General features: G+C 52.2%; 1 protein-coding gene across 14 annotated transcripts in view; it reads left to right on the top strand.

The window, feature by feature from the left end:
- The window catches only part of PITPNM2 (phosphatidylinositol transfer protein membrane associated 2), a 266887-nt gene that overhangs the window by 236052 nt on the left and 13065 nt on the right, over positions 1-17770 (top strand). For 9 of the 14 annotated variants that reach the window (XM_074298768.1, XM_074298776.1, XM_074298815.1 and 6 more), the window contains 7 exons: positions 1256-1445; positions 1629-1748; positions 8990-9255; positions 10162-10340; positions 11410-11580; positions 12811-12960; positions 15704-15868. In XM_074298768.1, the coding sequence (XP_074154869.1) occupies positions 1256-1445; positions 1629-1748; positions 8990-9255; positions 10162-10340; positions 11410-11580; positions 12811-12960; positions 15704-15868 (1241 nt within the window). The remainder of the gene's footprint in view (positions 1-1255; positions 1446-1628; positions 1749-8989; positions 9256-10161; positions 10341-11409; positions 11581-12810; positions 12961-15703; positions 15869-17770) is intronic. The other 5 variants (XM_074298846.1, XM_074298806.1, XM_074298857.1 and 2 more) reach the window with 2 other exon arrangements.

The raw sequence follows: 17770 nt of genomic DNA, 5'->3' as shown, positions 1-17770 counted from the left end.
TGTAATATGACTGTGCAGGTATAAATTTTATCAGATTGATTGCCGTCTTGGGCAAGGAAGAAGGGAGAAAAAACGTACATCAAAATATTATTAAAGTAAACGTTGAAAAGGGGCAGCTAGGGGGCGCAGTGTATAGAGCACCAGCCCTGAATTCAGGAGAACCCGAGTTCAAATGTGGTCTCAGACACTTAATACTTCCTAGCTGTGTGACCCTGGGCAAGTCACTTAACCCCAGCCTCAGAGGGGGGGGGGGAATAAAGTAAATGTTGAAAACTAATAAATAATTAAAAAAAGAAGAAGAAGAAGGAAGGAAGGAAATGTTTCCTTTGAGTTAAAAAAAAAAAAAATTGAAAATTGAGTCCTAGTGGATGCTGAGATTGATGCATGTAGTGAAATCCCCATGCAGTCCCCGGTACCCTGAAAAATTACCACCCAAAGAAATAGCAAGGACATTGGCCCAGCCATTTCTCGGCCTGGTAAGGGGCCTGGGCAGGCCCCCCTGGTTGGCAAATTTGGTGGAATATAGATAATCCCTGCAGCATTTTAGGATTCAGGTTACAAAAACGGATCTCGGGTCCCTTTAGAATGATGTGAGAAATGTCACTTTGCCCCAGGGATTCCATTATATCCCAGAGGGGGCAAAGCCAAAAAAAAAAAAAAAAAAAAAAAAAGGTTTCCATCTACAATATTCAGAGTAGCACTTTTTAAGTTGGTAAAGAATAGAGAGCAAAGTGAGTACTCAGCTTGGTGAGCGTCTTCAGTGAACATCATGGAACATTGTTATATAATAAGAAATTACAAATAGGAGGGATTTGCAGAAATTGGGGGAAATTCATAATCAACTTCTTAGAGCAATCTAAATAGCCAGAGCCGTGATCGGTAAAGGGAGCTTGGACTCTGAGCAAGCCAGAAGCCAAGAACAGTCCCGGCAGCAAGATGCTGAAAAATCTCTCAAACCTCCTAGCCGAGAAGTGGGGGCTGCTGGATAGCGGGGACTGTACTCTGTCACCCGCATTCATGTGCCAAGTGCTAAGTTGGGCTTTATTGTTTTTTCCTTATTTTACTTTATTACTTATATATTTCCTTATATATTCCTCAGATATATATATATGTACATTACTTATATGTTCCTTTAAATAAGGGAAGATATTAAATTCCAAATGACTACTCTTTGCATGTTATTTCCCCAAATGACTCGTGTGAGACCATAAGGCATCAGTAAGACCTCCGGTTCACACCCTCTGTTCCCTTGCAGCCTAAGCCCCTACAGCTATGATGAAGGCTGCCTTTCCAACAGCCAGGACCACATCCCACTCGCAGCCCTGCCCCTGCTGGCCACCTCTTCTCCCCAGTACCAGGAGGCAGTTGCCATGGTGATCCAGCGTGCTAATCACGCCTACAATGAATTCCTCAAGTCTCAGGAGGGCATGACCTTCAATGGGCAGGTGGGTCCCGAGGCTGTGGGGGGCTGGCGACCCACATTTACCCCTGGGGAGCAGGGACAAAAATCCCCTCCTCTGGATGCTCCTGGGGGGGTTTCTGTTGGCTAGAGGAGGAGGGCTGTTTGATGGCCCCCCAGGCCCCAGAAAGGTGATTTGATGTGGGGCCGGGACTTCTCTGTGCTCCAGGTCTGCCTAATAGGGGACTGTGTCGGAGGGATCCTGGCATTCGATGCCTTATGTTACAGCAACCAAACCGTCTCCGAAAGCCAGAACAGCAGCCGCCGGGGAAGTGTGGTGAGCGTCCAGGTATTTCCCAATATCCCCCTTCCCGTACCACTTATTCCGGCCACGGCGGCCCCGAGCTCCCTCCTGAATCGGGCCACACCTCAGCACTGACTGTCCAGCGGGCCTGGACACTGCCTCCCAGCCAGAGCTTCCATCGGGCTTTACTCGCGGCTCCTCTTGAGGAGGTTTGGTCAGTGAGCAGTTACCAGGCCAGTCATGAGGTGCCAGGCCTTTCCTGTCCTCCCGCTTGTTTAATCCCTTCTCTGTCTCTCGTTCTGTGCTTCCCTCCCTCCTCCCTTTCTCCCTCTCCCTCTCCTTTTCTCCCTCTCTCTGTCTCTTTCTATCTCTGTGTCTCTGTGTGTCTCTGCTTCCCTTTCTCCATCTTTGTGTTTCTGTCTGTCTCTCTATGACTCTGTTTCTGTCCCTGTCTGTCTGTCTCTCCCCATCTCTCTCTCCCTTTACCCTTCCCTCCCAAATTAGAATCACAAACTCATAAATCTACATCTAGGAGGGATTTTGGAAGGACAACTCCCCTCCCTCCTTACCCACTTTCTAGCTTAGGAAACTGAGGTGCAGGGAGGCTAAGTAACTTAAATATAACAGTAACATAGGCTACAGGTTTTGCGCCCAGGGTCTCTGGCTCCACTGTCTCGGTCTCTGACACTGTGTCTATGTGAAATGTATATTATTTTCCACATCCACACCCGCCTGCAGCCAGATGTAAGTACAAAAACTGCTTCAGATATCATATAGAGATGTAAATGCTGACACAGGCATGGATACAGACACAGACATAGATATAGACAGAGATATAGATACAGACACAGACAGACACAGACATAGATACAGACACAGACACAGACATAGATACAGACACAGACACAGACATAGACACAGACACAGACGTAGATATAGACACACATAGATACAGACATAGATACAGACACAGACAGACACGGACATAGATACAGACACAGACATAGACACAGACACAGACACAGACATAGATACAGACACAGAAAGACACAGAAACAGACATTGATACAGACACAGACATGGACATAGATAAAGACACAGACATAGATATAGACACAGATATAGATACAGACAGAGACAGACACAGACATAGACACAGACACAGACACAGACGTAGATACAGACACAGACATAGATACAGACACAGACACAGACATAGACACAGACACAGACGTAGACATAGACACACATAGATACAGACATAGATACAGACACAGACACAGACATAGACACAGACACAGACATAGACATAGACACACATAGATACAGACATAGATACAGACACAGACAGACACGGACATAGATACAGACACAGACATAGACACAGACACAGACATAGATACAGACACAGAAAGACACAGAAACAGACATTGATACAGACACAGACACAGACATAGATACAGACACAGACATGGACATAGATAAAGACACAGACATAGATATAGACACAGATATAGATACAGACAGAGACAGACACAGACATAGACACAGACACAGACACAGACGTAGATACAGACACAGACATAGATACAGACACAGACACAGACATAGACACAGATACAGATGTAGACATAGACACACATAGATACAGACATAGATACAGACACAGACAGACACGGACATAGATACAGACATAGACACAGACACAGACATAGATACAGACACAGAAAGACACAGAAACAGACATTGATATAGATACAGACACAGACATAGATAGACACAGATATAGATACAGACAGAGACAGACACAGACACAGATATAGACACAGACACAGATGTAGACAGACACAGACGTAGACATAGACACACATAGATACAGACATAGATACAGACACAGACAGACACGGACATAGATACAGACACAGACACAGACATAGACACAGACACAGACGTAGACATAGAGACACATAGATACAGACACAGACAGACACGGACATAGATACAGACACAGACATAGACACAGACACAGACATAGATACAGACACAGAAAGACACAGACACAGATATAGACACAGACACAGACGTAGACATAGACACACATAGATACAGACATAGATACAGACACAGAAAGACACAGAAACAGACATTGATACAGACACAGACACAGACACAGACGTAGATACAGACACAGACATAGATACAGACACAGACACAGACATAGACACAGACACAGACGTAGACATAGACACACATAGATACAGACATAGATACAGACACAGACAGACACGGACATAGATACAGACACAGACATAGACACAGACACAGAAAGACACAGAAACAGACATTGATACAGACACAGACACAGACATAGATACAGACACAGACATGGACATAGATAAAGACACAGACATAGATATAGACACAGATATAGATACAGACAGAGACAGACACAGACATAGACACAGACACAGACACAGACGTAGATACAGACACAGACATAGATACAGACACAGACACAGACATAGACACAGATACAGATGTAGACATAGACACACATAGATACAGACATAGATACAGACACAGACAGACACGGACATAGATACAGACATAGACACAGACACAGACATAGATACAGACACAGAAAGACACAGAAACAGACATTGATATAGATACAGACACAGACATAGATAGACACAGATATAGATACAGACAGAGACAGACACAGACACAGATATAGACACAGACACAGATGTAGACAGACACAGACGTAGACATAGACACACATAGATACAGACATAGATACAGACACAGACAGACACGGACATAGATACAGACACAGACACAGACATAGACACAGACACAGACGTAGACATAGAGACACATAGATACAGACACAGACAGACACGGACATAGATACAGACACAGACATAGACACAGACACAGACATAGATACAGACACAGAAAGACACAGACACAGATATAGACACAGACACAGACGTAGACATAGACACACATAGATACAGACATAGATACAGACACAGAAAGACACAGAAACAGACATTGATACAGACACAGACACAGACACAGACGTAGATACAGACACAGACATAGATACAGACACAGACACAGACATAGACACAGACACAGACGTAGACATAGACACACATAGATACAGACATAGATACAGACACAGACAGACACGGACATAGATACAGACACAGACATAGACACAGACACAGAAAGACACAGAAACAGACATTGATACAGACACAGACACAGACATAGATACAGACACAGACATGGACATAGATAAAGACACAGACATAGATATAGACACAGATATAGATACAGACAGAGACAGACACAGACATAGACACAGACACAGACACAGACGTAGATACAGACACAGACATAGATACAGACACAGACACAGACATAGACACAGATACAGATGTAGACATAGACACACATAGATACAGACATAGATACAGACACAGACAGACACGGACATAGATACAGACATAGACACAGACACAGACATAGATACAGACACAGAAAGACACAGAAACAGACATTGATATAGATACAGACAGAGACAGACACAGACACAGATATAGACACAGACACAGATGTAGACAGACACAGACGTAGACATAGACACACATAGATACAGACATAGATACAGACACAGACAGACACGGACATAGATACAGACACAGACACAGACATAGACACAGACGTAGACATAGAGACACATAGATACAGACACAGACAGACACGGACATAGATACAGACACAGACATAGACACAGACACAGACATAGATACAGACACAGAAAGACACAGACACAGATATAGACACAGACACAGACGTAGACATAGACACACATAGATACAGACATAGATACAGACACAGACAGACACGGACATAGATACAGACACAGACATAGACACAGACAGAGACATAGATACAGACACAGAAAGACACAGACACAGACACAGAAACAGACATTGATACAGACACAGACACAGACATAGATACAGACACAGACACAGACATGGACATAGATACAGACACAGACATAGATATAGATACAGACAGACACAGACATAGACACAGACAAAGACATGGACACAGACACAGACGTAGATACAGACAGACATAGACACAGACACAGACATAGACAGATACAGACATAGACACTGACACAGACATAGATACAGACGCAGACAGAGATACAGATGCAGACATAGACATAGACACACATAGATACAGACACAGACAGACACAGACATAGATACAGACACAGACATAGACACAGACACAGACATAGATATAGACACAGACACAGACATAGATATAGACACAGATATAAAGACACAGACAGACACAGACATAGACACAGACAGACAGACACGGACATAGATACAAACACAGACATAGACACAGACACAGACATAGACATAAACACACATAGATACAGACATAGATACAGACACAGACATAGACACAGACACAGACATAGATATAGACACAGATATAAAGACACAGACAGACACAGACATAGACACAGACAGACAGACACAGATATAGATACAGACACAGACATAAACATAGACATAGATACAGACACAGACACAGATACAGACATAGACACAGATACACACAGACACAGACATAGATACAGACACAGACATAGACTCAGATATAGATACAGACACAGACATAGATACAGACACAGACATAGATACAGACACAGACACAGACATAGATACAGACACAGACATAGATACAGACACAGACACAGACATAGATACAGACACAGACAGACACAGACATAGACACAGACAAAGACATAGACACAGACACAGACATAGACAGATACAGACATAGACACTGACACAGACATAGATACAGACGCAGACAGAGATACAGATGCAGACATAGACATAGACACACATAGATACAGACACAGACAGACACAGACATAGATACAGACACAGACATAGACACAGACACAGACATAGATATAGACACAGATATAAAGACACAGACAGACACAGACATAGACACAGACACAGACATAGACACAGACAGACAGACACGGACAGATACAAACAGACATAGACACAGACACAGACATAGACATAAACACACATAGATACAGACATAGATACAGACACAGACAGACACGGACATAGATACAGACCCAGACATAGACACAGACACGGGCATAGATGCAGACACAGACATTGACACAGACACAGATATAGATACAGACACAGACATAAACATAGACATAGATACAGACACAGACACAGATACAGACATAGACACAGATACACACAGACACAGACATAGATACAGACACAGACATAGACATAGACACAGACATAGATACAGACACAGACATAGACATAGACTCAGATATAGATACAGACACAGACATAGATACAGACACAGACATAGATACAGACACAGACACAGACATAGATACAGACACAGACATAGACACAGACACAGATATAGAGACAGACACAGACATAGACATAGACATAGATAGACACAGACATAGATACAGACATAGACACAGACACACACAGACACAGACATAGATAGAGACACAGACATAGACATAGACCCAGACATAGATACGGACACAAACATAGACACAGACACAGACACAGACATAGACACAGATCCCCCTATGAATGAGAGCTTCCTGAATGGTTAGAGTGCTGAGTCTGGAGTCAGGAAGACTTGAGTTCAAATGCTGCTGGGTGACACTGGGCAAGTCATTTAGCCTCTCTGTTTCTGCCACTAAAACGGGTATAATAAGAGCCCCTCCCTGTCAGGGTGGTTGTGGGCCCTGGAGGAGATCATGTATTGTAAAGCCCTTGGCAGAAATGCTGTGATTTTAAGCTCCATGGGGGTCCAGAACACTTAGTGTGTGTTTCTGTCCTGACCGCTGGCAGAGCGCCCTATTTGCAGCAAGTGCTTAATAATCTTTGGGTGGATTGAAATGCTCAGAGAACCAGGCAGCCCCCGAAAGCCTACTCCAGTAAGGGCCGCACCGCTGTGCGCCTGCCCCAGACCAGACTGTAAAAGGACAGAGAGGCTTTAGAACCCGCTCAGACCCCAGTTCACTGTACCTTCGGAGGTCACAGTTTGACCTGGCGGCAGGGGCATTCACGGGATGGGCCCGCCTGAGCCCCGTGCCTCTGGGTACCTGGTGGCTGCTCCCGAGACTCGGACTGAGCTAGGAGACTTTGTTACGTACCATCCTGACAGCCCAGCTCTCCTGGCCTTGGGGGCGGATCACGGAAAGAGCAAGAGCCCTGGTTAGAGGCTCAGATCCCAGAAGGGATTCCTAATGGTCAGAGGCGGCCACCATCCCTCCTGTAACTTTTCCCATCATACCCCACAGCCTCACTGTGACTGACAGACAGCTCCTCTGGGATGAGCTTTCAAGCTCTGAGCAGGAGTAGAACCTGAACCCCAGCTTTTCCTATGCCTTCACTACACTCATTAATCAATGGGAATTTTTTTTTTTTTGATCAACCAATCATGTATTAAGCCCTTACTCTGAGCTAGACAGAGAGAAAAGTGAAAATGATCCTGTCCCCAAGGAGCTTAGAGTCTAACTGAGAAGAAAACATGTGTAAAAATAGGAATGGAGCCTGGCACAGAGCCTGTAATTTTTATTTTATTTTTTGCATTTTCAATATTATTTTATTTTATTAAATTTATTTTTTGCTGAGGCACTTGGGGTTAAGTGACTTGGCCAGAGTCACACAGCCAGGAAGTGCTAAGTGTCTGAGGCCAGATTTGAACTCAGGTCCTCCTGACTTCAGGGCTGGTGATGGAGCCTGTAATTTCATAAGAGGGCACAGAGTGTTTATAGAATAGATTAAAAAAAAATTCTTATCGCCACCTTTGCTTTCTACATTACCCGTGTTCCCCGGTGCATCTTGTCCTCCCTCCACCCTAGAGATGTGTGTGACAGAGAATGAGGGGGAAGAGAGGAAAAGCAAAATTAAGCAGCAAAAACGCCCCAACACCCAGAAGAGGATGAGCTCATCAGTCTGAGGGAGAGGCTTGTGCCCTAAGTTGAGCCAGTGAGGACTCTCCTCAGGGGGCGAGCGATATGCCAGGCAGGTCCCTTCTCCCATGCCAGTGGGCACGTCGCCTGGCCCCATCCCCCAGGGCGGCAGAGGGACGGGCAGAGCCTGGGGTTGGTTCTGCGTCCGGGCAGACATTGGTGACCAGTAGGGGTGCCATTCCAGGACACCGACCTCCTGTCCCCCGGGATCCTGGTGAACAACTCCCACTGCTCTGGGGGTGCCGCCGCCGGCTCTAGCGGTGGGGGTGGCAGTGCTGGTGGCGGCGGCGGCTCCAGCCTGGAAAGCAGCCGACACCTGAGCCGAAGCAACATCGACATCCCCCGCAGCAATGGGGGTGAAGATCCCAAAAAGCAGTTTCCCAGAAAAAGGAGTGATTCGTCCACTTACGAGGTGGACACTATAAAACAGCACCAGGCCTTCCTCTCCAGGTAATGAGGGGCTGGGGGGGGGTCATACTGGGACTTCTGGGAGACTCAACATTGCCCTTTCTAGTTGATCCACAAGGGTGGCGATCTGAGAGCTGCCCTCCTATCACACACTGGAAGAACTAGGGGGGAATTCTAAAGTCCATGCTCCCCATTTTACAAATCAGGAAGCTGAGGCTTAGGGGGGGTGTGACTGATTTGTCCAAGGTCACCCAGCTAGGAGGGGTCCAAGTCAGAACCTGAACCCGCTCCTTCTGACCCCAAGCCTAGAGACCCATGCTGTCTCCTCAGCAGAATAACAGCACAGCTCACCCTTTGTGAGCAAGTTAGAGTGGGCAAAGTGGTTGCTTCAGAGCAGTCCCACGACCCGGTTCAGTGGCCCATTGGATGGATGAGAATACTGAGGACTCGAGGGTCCAATGATTTTCCATGGTCACATAGGCAGATTCTAGTCCAGTCTTATAGCTTGGAGCTTTCCACCCTTCCCAGAAGGAAAGACTTCTCTAACCTTCTGCAGGCCCGCTCCCAGTTCTCCCTGGGACTGATGGGGAGGGGGATGCTGAAGGGCCCCATGCTGTCTGTCAGGGCGAGGGGTCTGGGCGAGGGACGCTGCCCTGGAGAGCACCAGCTCCTCGAGGGCACCGCGGAAACGCATCCGTCCCAGAGCCCTCCGGCCCCCGCCGGACTCTCCCCAGAGCAGACAGCTTCTGTCCCTGAACCAACAGTGTCGTGCCTGGGTGAAGCCGGGCTTGCCCTCAGGGCCCCCTTTTGGGGAGAGCCCAGCGCCTGAGCCGGCTCCAGCCAGGGCTGAGAAGGAAAGGGGCCCTCTGGTTGTTGCTCGCTGGGCCCCAGGGTGGGCGGGAGCTCCAGGACCCGGCCCACCTCACAAGGTCTGACCTCCCCCCGCAGCCTGCACTCCAGCGTGCTGCGGAATGACCCCAACTCGCGCCGCTCGAGCAGCTCCACCATGCTGGACGGGACCGGAAGCTACGGGAAGTTTGAGTTTGAGATCTCCGACTTCTTCCTCTTTGGTTCGCCCTTGGGGCTAGTCCTGGCCCTCAGGAAGACGGTCATCCCGGCCCTGGACGGTGAGTTCCCACACCTGGAGAGGACGCCTGGCTAGGAAAGGGCCTCTGCTCTTCCAGCCTCCTCCCCGCGCCAAGTCCATGGGCAGAAAACCGCCAGGATGCCCAGACCCTCTGTGGGGGAGGGAGTCTTAGCGACTTGTCCCGGGACAGTGAACCCATTAATCAGACTCTGGAGCTTAAATTGAGAAAGGTCACAGATAGTGACCCCCCCCCTTTCAGGGTTAGAATCAGGGACATCATCATTCCTAATATCTTTAATAATCGCTGCCCTCGCACGCTGCCTTCAGGCTTGCAGAACCCTTGGTGGTTAATTCATTTGGGCTGGAAAGTAACCCTCTTGCTCAGTCTCTCCATCTGATGGACAAGAAAACCGGCCCAGAAAGTGCTTTACCTGTACGGGAAGTGGCCAACGGGTCCCCCCGAACGTGGCCCGGGTCACGCAGGGAGCTCGTGGCTTCCTGGGTCCTCCCGCTGCTGTGCTCCTCGCACGGAGGGAGGACCAGCCAGGGCCTCTGGCGCTCTGGGGACCGCCGCCCCGGGGGCCGGGGAGCCACGAGCGCTCTCAGCCAGTGGTTTTTTCTGGTAACTTTATTTCTAACACACATTCATTCATAATCAGGCTGGGAGAGAAAAATCAGAGCAAAAGGGAAAAAACATGGGAGAGATTGAAAAAAAAAAAACCAGAAAAAAGCGGTGACCACAGCCTGGGCTGACGTAATTCAGTCCTTAGCTCTTTCTCTGGGTGCGGAGGCTCCTGTCCGAGGGCATCGGGTTGTTGGGTCAATGACCGCGCGGCCCCCCGGGCTCTGCCTCGGTTCATGTCAATCATCTCCGGCCTCTCTATCCTGAGCCTGGGTGCCCTTTTTTATAGCACTGTTATTAAGCCTCGCTGAGCCGGCGGATGCAAAAAATAAAAAAGGGCGAAGGGCAGACCCTGAGCTCCCGATGGAGAGAATTGAGCCGCCCTCGGCTCCCGCAGCAGCCTTGGAGCACTCACGCGCCCGTCAGGGGCCTCTCCGCGGGGTCCCGAGGACCCCCCCTCACCGGCCTCTCCTTTTTCCCTCCTCAGTCTTCCAGCTCCGGCCCGCCTGCCAGCAGGTGTACAACCTCTTCCACCCCGCGGACCCCTCGGCCTCCCGTCTGGAGCCTCTCCTGGAGAAGAGGTTCCATGCCCTGCCCCCCTTCAACATCCCCCGCTACCAGCGCTTCCCCCTGGGGGACGGCTGCTCCACCCTGCTGGGTAAGGGGCCCCTTTCTCTGCGGGAGCCGGGGCGATGGTGGGTAGGTGTGGGCTTCTGGTGCCCTGGGGCCCCTCCTCCACCCGGGCCGCCCACCTGCAGTCAGTTCTTTCCCTTGTGTAGTGCACTTAGCACTGGGGACGGTCCATGGCCTTCGAGGCTCCTGGTCTCTGGGCTCCCCTTCTCTTCCCAACCTTTGTCCCTGGGATCAGCAAGGCTCTGACATGGAGACACTGGAGGGAAGGAGGCAGGGGGAGCCTGTGTGAGGAGGAGGAGGGGGAAGAGCAGCAGCAGGAAGAGGAGGAGAGATGAGGAGGAGGAGGAGGAGGAAAAGCAGCAGGAGGAGGAGGAGGGATGAGGAGGAGGAGGAGGAAAAGCAGCAGGAGGAAGAGGAGGAGGAAGGAGGAGGAGGAGGAAGAGCAGCAGGAGGGGGAGGAGGAGGGAGGAGGAGAGAGGAGGAGGAGGAGGAAGAGCAGCAGGAGGAGGAAGGAGGAGGAGGAAGAGCAGCAGGATGGGGAGGAGGAGGGAGGTGGAGGAGGAGGAGGAGGAGGAAGGAGGAGGAGGAAAAGCAGCAGGATGGGAGGGAGGAGGAGGAGGAGGAAGAGCAGCAGGAGGGGGAGGAGGGAGGAGGAAGAGCAGCAGGAGGGGGAGGAGGGAGGAGGAAGAGCAGCAGGAGGGGGAGGAGGGAGGAGGAAGAGCAGCAGGAGGGGGAGGAGGAGGGTGCATCCTTGATAAGTAACCCAGCTGCCTGAGATCCATGTAGAGGGAGACCAGAGAGGAAAGTCCATCCCTCTCTGGGCCCACACCAGGAGTTCGTGGCCTTCCGGCCGAGCCGCTGACCAGCAACCTCATGTGGGGACAGCCAGGCTGTGGGCTCATCACAGGCAGAGGCAGGAGTCCTCCCTTGTCGGCTGTCTGCTTCCTCCCGGGGCGGGGGCCTGGGGGGAACAAGAGGAAGCCTAGAATAAACCGCGTGGCCAGTGACAAGCTCGGGACCCTGCGCACGAAGGCCCCCGGGGTTCTGGGAGCAGGCCCAGCTTGACCCCCCCCGCGGCCCCCGCGCTCCGTGTGTACCCGTCGTGTGTCAGGGCCCGTGCGGCCTGGGTCCCTCGTCCGCCTCCGGGCAGTGTCCAGTCCTCGTGCTGTGTGTCGGGTCCTGCCCGCGGCCGGCCTGGGGGACTGTGGTCACGCCTCTCGTTCTTGTCCTCTGTTCTTTCCCCGTCTGCTTGCAGTAGAGACAGTGCAGAACAACCCCGTGCTCCTCCTGGAGGGCGGCTCCCCGGCCCCCCTCCAGCACCAGGACAGCTTCATGGAAACCAGTATCCCCGTGCCCGTGCTGAGCTGCCAGGATGGCTCCAGGAAAAGTTCTGGCTGTGCTGAGTGTGTGTAACGTCCCCCCCCACCCCCGTGCCTTTGTGGAGTGTGCCGGTCCTGGGGTCCTCACTGGCCGTGAGGATGAAGGCTTTTCCTGGGTCCCCCTCCCCCGGGAGTCCCGATTTACAGCTAGAAAGGGAAGCTCTGGTCCAGACCTCTCATCTTACGACGGGGAAACTGAGGCTGCTGCAGAGCCCCAGCCGAGAGACACCGAGGCTTTCCTTAGAGGAAGCCGGGGGGTGGGGGGACATTCTGAACTTGGAGCCAAGAGCTGAATTTGAATCCTGTCTCAGAGACTTACTAGCTGTGTGACCCTGGGCAAGGCTCATAGCCTTTCCCGGCCTCAGTTTCCTCATCTGTAAAATGGGAATAATAATAACTAGAAGGCTGTGAAGATCTGTGGAGGGCTTGGCAAACCTTAAGCACTAAATGTGTGAGTGCTGGAGGCGGGGGCGCTGCACTGAGCCAAGGAGGCCGGAGCTCTGAAGGCCGCCCGGTGCCCCTGCAGGGGAAGGAGCCCAGGTTGGGAGTCAGAAGGCCCAGCTTCGGTCCGCACGTGCTCGGGCCACGGGCCGCCCCCCTGGGTCTCTGTTTCCCTTTGAGCCCGATGAAAAGTCGGATTAAGCACAGTTGTTCCCCCTTAATTCACCTCCCCTCACCGGGCCCCTGCAGTGGTGCCCCCGGGGCCGGCTCCAGCCAGGACGCCCGCCCTGTCCCCTCCCGGTCATTCCCAGCGCTTCCTCCGCAGCAGCCGGGGAGGGGGTGCAGCACGTCCCTTGATATGCCCATTTTCCAGACGAGGAAAGAGAAGCTGAAAAGGTAGTGAGTGTTGGAGCCAGGATTCAGGCCCAGGTCTCCAGAAGGCCCAGGTCCAGGGCACTTCCCCCTGCACCTCCCGTCCCCGGGTGCTCTCTGGTTCTGCGGGAGGAGGAGGGCCAGAGCAGCTTACCTCCCTGGGCAGGTGAGGACTTGGGAGCTTCTGCCGCACAGCAGGCTCCTCCCTTCCTGCCTCCCTGCCGCACAGCAGGCTCCTCCCTTCCTGCCTCCCTCCCCCGGGCCCCAGGAGAAGCCTTCAGCCCGGGGATCCCCACTGGTCAGTTTGGCTTTGAGCTCGGCCAGAGCCTCTGCCTGCCTCTGTCTCTGTCCCTGCTTTTCTTTTTCTCCTTGTTCTTGTCCTCCTCGTCCTTCTCTTCTCCTCCTCCTTCCTTTTCTTCCTTTTTCTCTATTTCTCCCTCTCTTTTTCTTTCCCTCCTCTTCCTCCCCCTCTCCTCTTTCTCCTCCTTTTTCTTCTCTCTCTCTTTCTCTCTCTCTCTCTCCCCCCCCTTCTTTCTGTCTCTGTCTCTCTGTCTGTCTCTGTCTGTCTGTCTCTGTCTCTGTCTCTCCCCCCTCCCTCCTTCCCTGCCTCCCTCTCTGCCTCCCCTCCCTTCCCAGACGCTGCATGGCTCTGACTCGTGAGGACGCAGATGCCATTTGCCTTCCCTGGCTCCTTCCCCTGGCTCGGCCCCTCCCTGCATCTCCCCCCCACCTGTTGAGACAAAGCCCCTCCTGCCCTGTCCCCAAAGGCTCCCTCGCTGGCCTGTGCAGGCCGGAGGGCCAGGGGCTCAGACACTGGGCATGTGCGCAGGAGCAGGGCTGGGCGGCTCGGTCCCTGGCCCAGCTCCCCGCCGCCCAGCCTAGTCCAGATTGCCGGAAGAAGGGCGCCGGTCTCTTCAGCCCTGGTGTGCCCCGGGCTGGGCCAGCTCGGCACCGTGCCCCCGCGGGCATCTCTCCACTAGTAGAGGGGCAGTAGGGGCCGAGGGGAAGCGACCTGGCGAGACAAGAGTCATTAAGAAAAAGGGGGACGTGCTTCTCAAGGGCGTCTCTGCCCGGCACAGTGGGGTCTCTGGGGATAGAAGGGGGGGAGCTAGCCCCCCGGGCCGGCCCCTCCGGCCTCCCTACCCAGAACTGAGGGGCCGGGGGCCCCCAAAACTCTTCTCCCCAATCTCCCCCGGGGATTTCAAAGGGGCCCAAGCAACCAATCATGTTCAGGAGGAGGAACAAGGCCGGAAAGGGTCAGAGACGGGATTTGAACACAGACCCTGTGTCAGCCCCAAGGGCCGTGGGTGCCAGATGAGGAAGCTGGCAAGTCCGGCAGGATGAGGGGCTGGGAATCCCTCTCTTCTCATCCTGGGCTCTCTAGTTCCCCCGAAACGGATCCTTCCACACAGATCCACAGAACCCAGGGAGCCCCCCCCCCTTCCCAGTTGTGTTTGTTTGCTGCTGCTCATCAGTGAGGGTGCTCCCAGCATGGACGTTCCCTCCACCACTGTTGATCGGTAACTCTTCACTAACTTACCATCCTAGTGAGTTGCCTGGGCTTTGAGCCGTAGTCCAGGGTCAGGCAAGCAGAAAGAGGAGGTGAGCCCCTTGGGACCACAGGCCAGCGGCCATGAGCCCCAGAGCAGGGTCGGCCTCGCATCCCTCGCCGAGGGGCCCCGGAGCCGCCTTTCACCCCCTCCCCAGCCTGTCCCCTCCCCCAGCTTGGTCCCCTCTTGCACTCCTCCCATTTCTTCTCGGGGCTCTCTTCTCTTCTTCCAGGACGCGCCTGGCCCGGCTGCCCCTCTCTAGCCGGCCTTTGGTTTGGCTCTGATGCTGTGGGGGGCTGGCTCTTCCTCCCACTTTCTCTCTTGCCTCTCGGGGGGGTGGGCAGGCAGGGGAGGAGTCCAAGAAGTCAGGGAGACTCTGAGTGACTCGTGGCTCTGTTCCGTGCAGCGGATGTCATCCAGTCCCACAATGCCGTCTTCTTGGAGAACGCGTCCCCTTCCTCTCCCGGCACGGCCCCCAGCTTCCGGGGCTTCCGCCGGGCCAGTGAGGTCAGCATCACGAGCCAGGTTTCTGGCATGGCTGACAGCTACACTGCCTCCAACATCGCCAACAGTAAGTGGGGCCCAGGGCCCCTCATCTTCCTTTCTCTTCTTGGGGCGGAGGGCGGGTCAAGGGGCTTGGCCAGGGCCTTCGCCGGACTTTAGCTCGGCCCCTCTGGCCCGGCCTGGTGTCAGCACTGCCTGGCCCACCTCCTTCTGGGGGACTCTGGGAGCACTGTGTGTGGGGAGACCCCCACAGCCCTCGGTGGGAAGAGAGGAAGAACGGGCTGTGACCTGGAAATGCCGTGAGGGCTCGCGGCCGGACGTTCAGCCCTGTTCTTCAGGGAGGAGAAATGGGGGCCGCGAGAAGCGTCCCTTCAGACTTCCTGAGGATTAGGTCTCTCTGCAGCGGGAAGAACTAGTTTGTTTTCTTTTTTCCTTTTTTTGCTCCTATCCTCAGAGTCTAATGCTGTGTCTGTTGAATTGAGGGAGAAAGCCACAACTGAGGCAGTCCTCCACAGCCCCAGGCTGACTGTGCTGGCCAGTGAGCAGCAGGGCTTGTCAGCCTCACTGGGGCCTCCAGAAGGACAAACCCATGGAGGGGGGGGGGGAGAGGCAGAGGCTGAAACAGCCCACGGGGGGGGGGGAGCCCCAAATCTGAAGAGATTGAAGCTGGCCCGAGGAAGAGAGAGTGCTCCCTCCTAGATGCCCGCGGGGATCCAGAGACCTCGAGCGCTCCATCCATGAGCAGTTATTAAGCATCTCCCTAAGTCAAAAAAGACTCCCTCCCCTCAGGAAACTTACTTTCACTCAGGGGAAATAATAGGCATGAATACACTGCTGAAGAAAACACACAGGGGCAGCTGGGTGGGCAGTGATTAGCACCGGCCCTGGAGTCAGGAGGACCGAGTTCAAATCTGGCCTCAGACACTTAATGTTTCCTGGCTGTGTGACCCTGGGCAAGTCACTGAACCCCAGCCTCAGAGAAAGGAAGGAAGAAAAAAGAAAGAAAAAGGAGAGAGAGAGAAAGAAAAAGAAACAGAAAGAAAAAGAAAGAAAAGAAAAAAGAAAGGGAGGAGGAAGAAAGGAAGAAGAGGAGGAGGAAGGAAGGAAGAAAGAAAGAAAAAGAAAAGAAAACACATACAAAGTAAATTAAAACAGTTCCTCCCCTCAGGGAGCTTATAGTCTACTGAAACAGTAGAAACAGAGAATAAAGCAAAGCAGATTTGGGCAGGAAGGAGAGCTGATGATTCCGTTTCAGCAATGTTCGGTTCGAAGTAGAAATCCCAGGGAGAGACTGGAGAGAAGAGATCCCGGAGCCTTTGGGTCAGTAATCGATGAGAGGGTGCTAGAAATTGCCAAGGAGGAGAATGTGGGAAAAGGAGAGGAGAGGAAAGTAAAAGTGGGGGCCGTGGGGCGTGTCCATGCTCAGGGCATTTAGGAGGAAGATTTGTCAGAAGAGATGGGAAGAATCAGAGAATTAGGAAGAAAACCTTTAGAATCCTCCATCACGGGTGCCAGAGAAGGAGAAAAGTCAGCAGTGTTGAGAAACTGCTGGGAGGTTGAAGAAAGGATGGCTGCATTTAGGGAGGAGGGAGTGCTGAGCGACCTTGGAGAGAGCTCTTTAACCAGACTGGGAATGGGGAGCCAGTCCAGGGGCCGAGGCCAGTCCAAGGGCCAGGGCCGAGGAGTTGAGTGGACAGAGACTAAGTAGAGGTGGGAACCCTTTCTCCAGGTGTAGCTGTGAATGCAGGGAGAAGGCACACGTTGGCCCACGTGGCTGGGAAGGAGTTTAAGGGTGAGGGAGGCCCTGGAAATCCCCACTTTGGTTTGTCACAAGCAGGATCCTTCCAGCTACTTGGGCTGTCTGACTGTGCTCCATCACAATCGACCGAGGATCCCAGGGCTAGAAAAGGAAACATGAGGAAACTGAGACCTAGGAAATGAGTTGCCCAGCCTTCCATCGGGACAGAGC

Source organism: Sminthopsis crassicaudata, chromosome 1 (genome assembly GCF_048593235.1).
Source record: "Sminthopsis crassicaudata isolate SCR6 chromosome 1, ASM4859323v1, whole genome shotgun sequence".
NCBI lineage: Eukaryota > Metazoa > Chordata > Mammalia > Dasyuromorphia > Dasyuridae > Sminthopsis > Sminthopsis crassicaudata.
The sequence above is the reverse complement of the archived record's forward strand: the minus strand, read 5'-3'. Positions and strand labels throughout refer to the sequence as shown.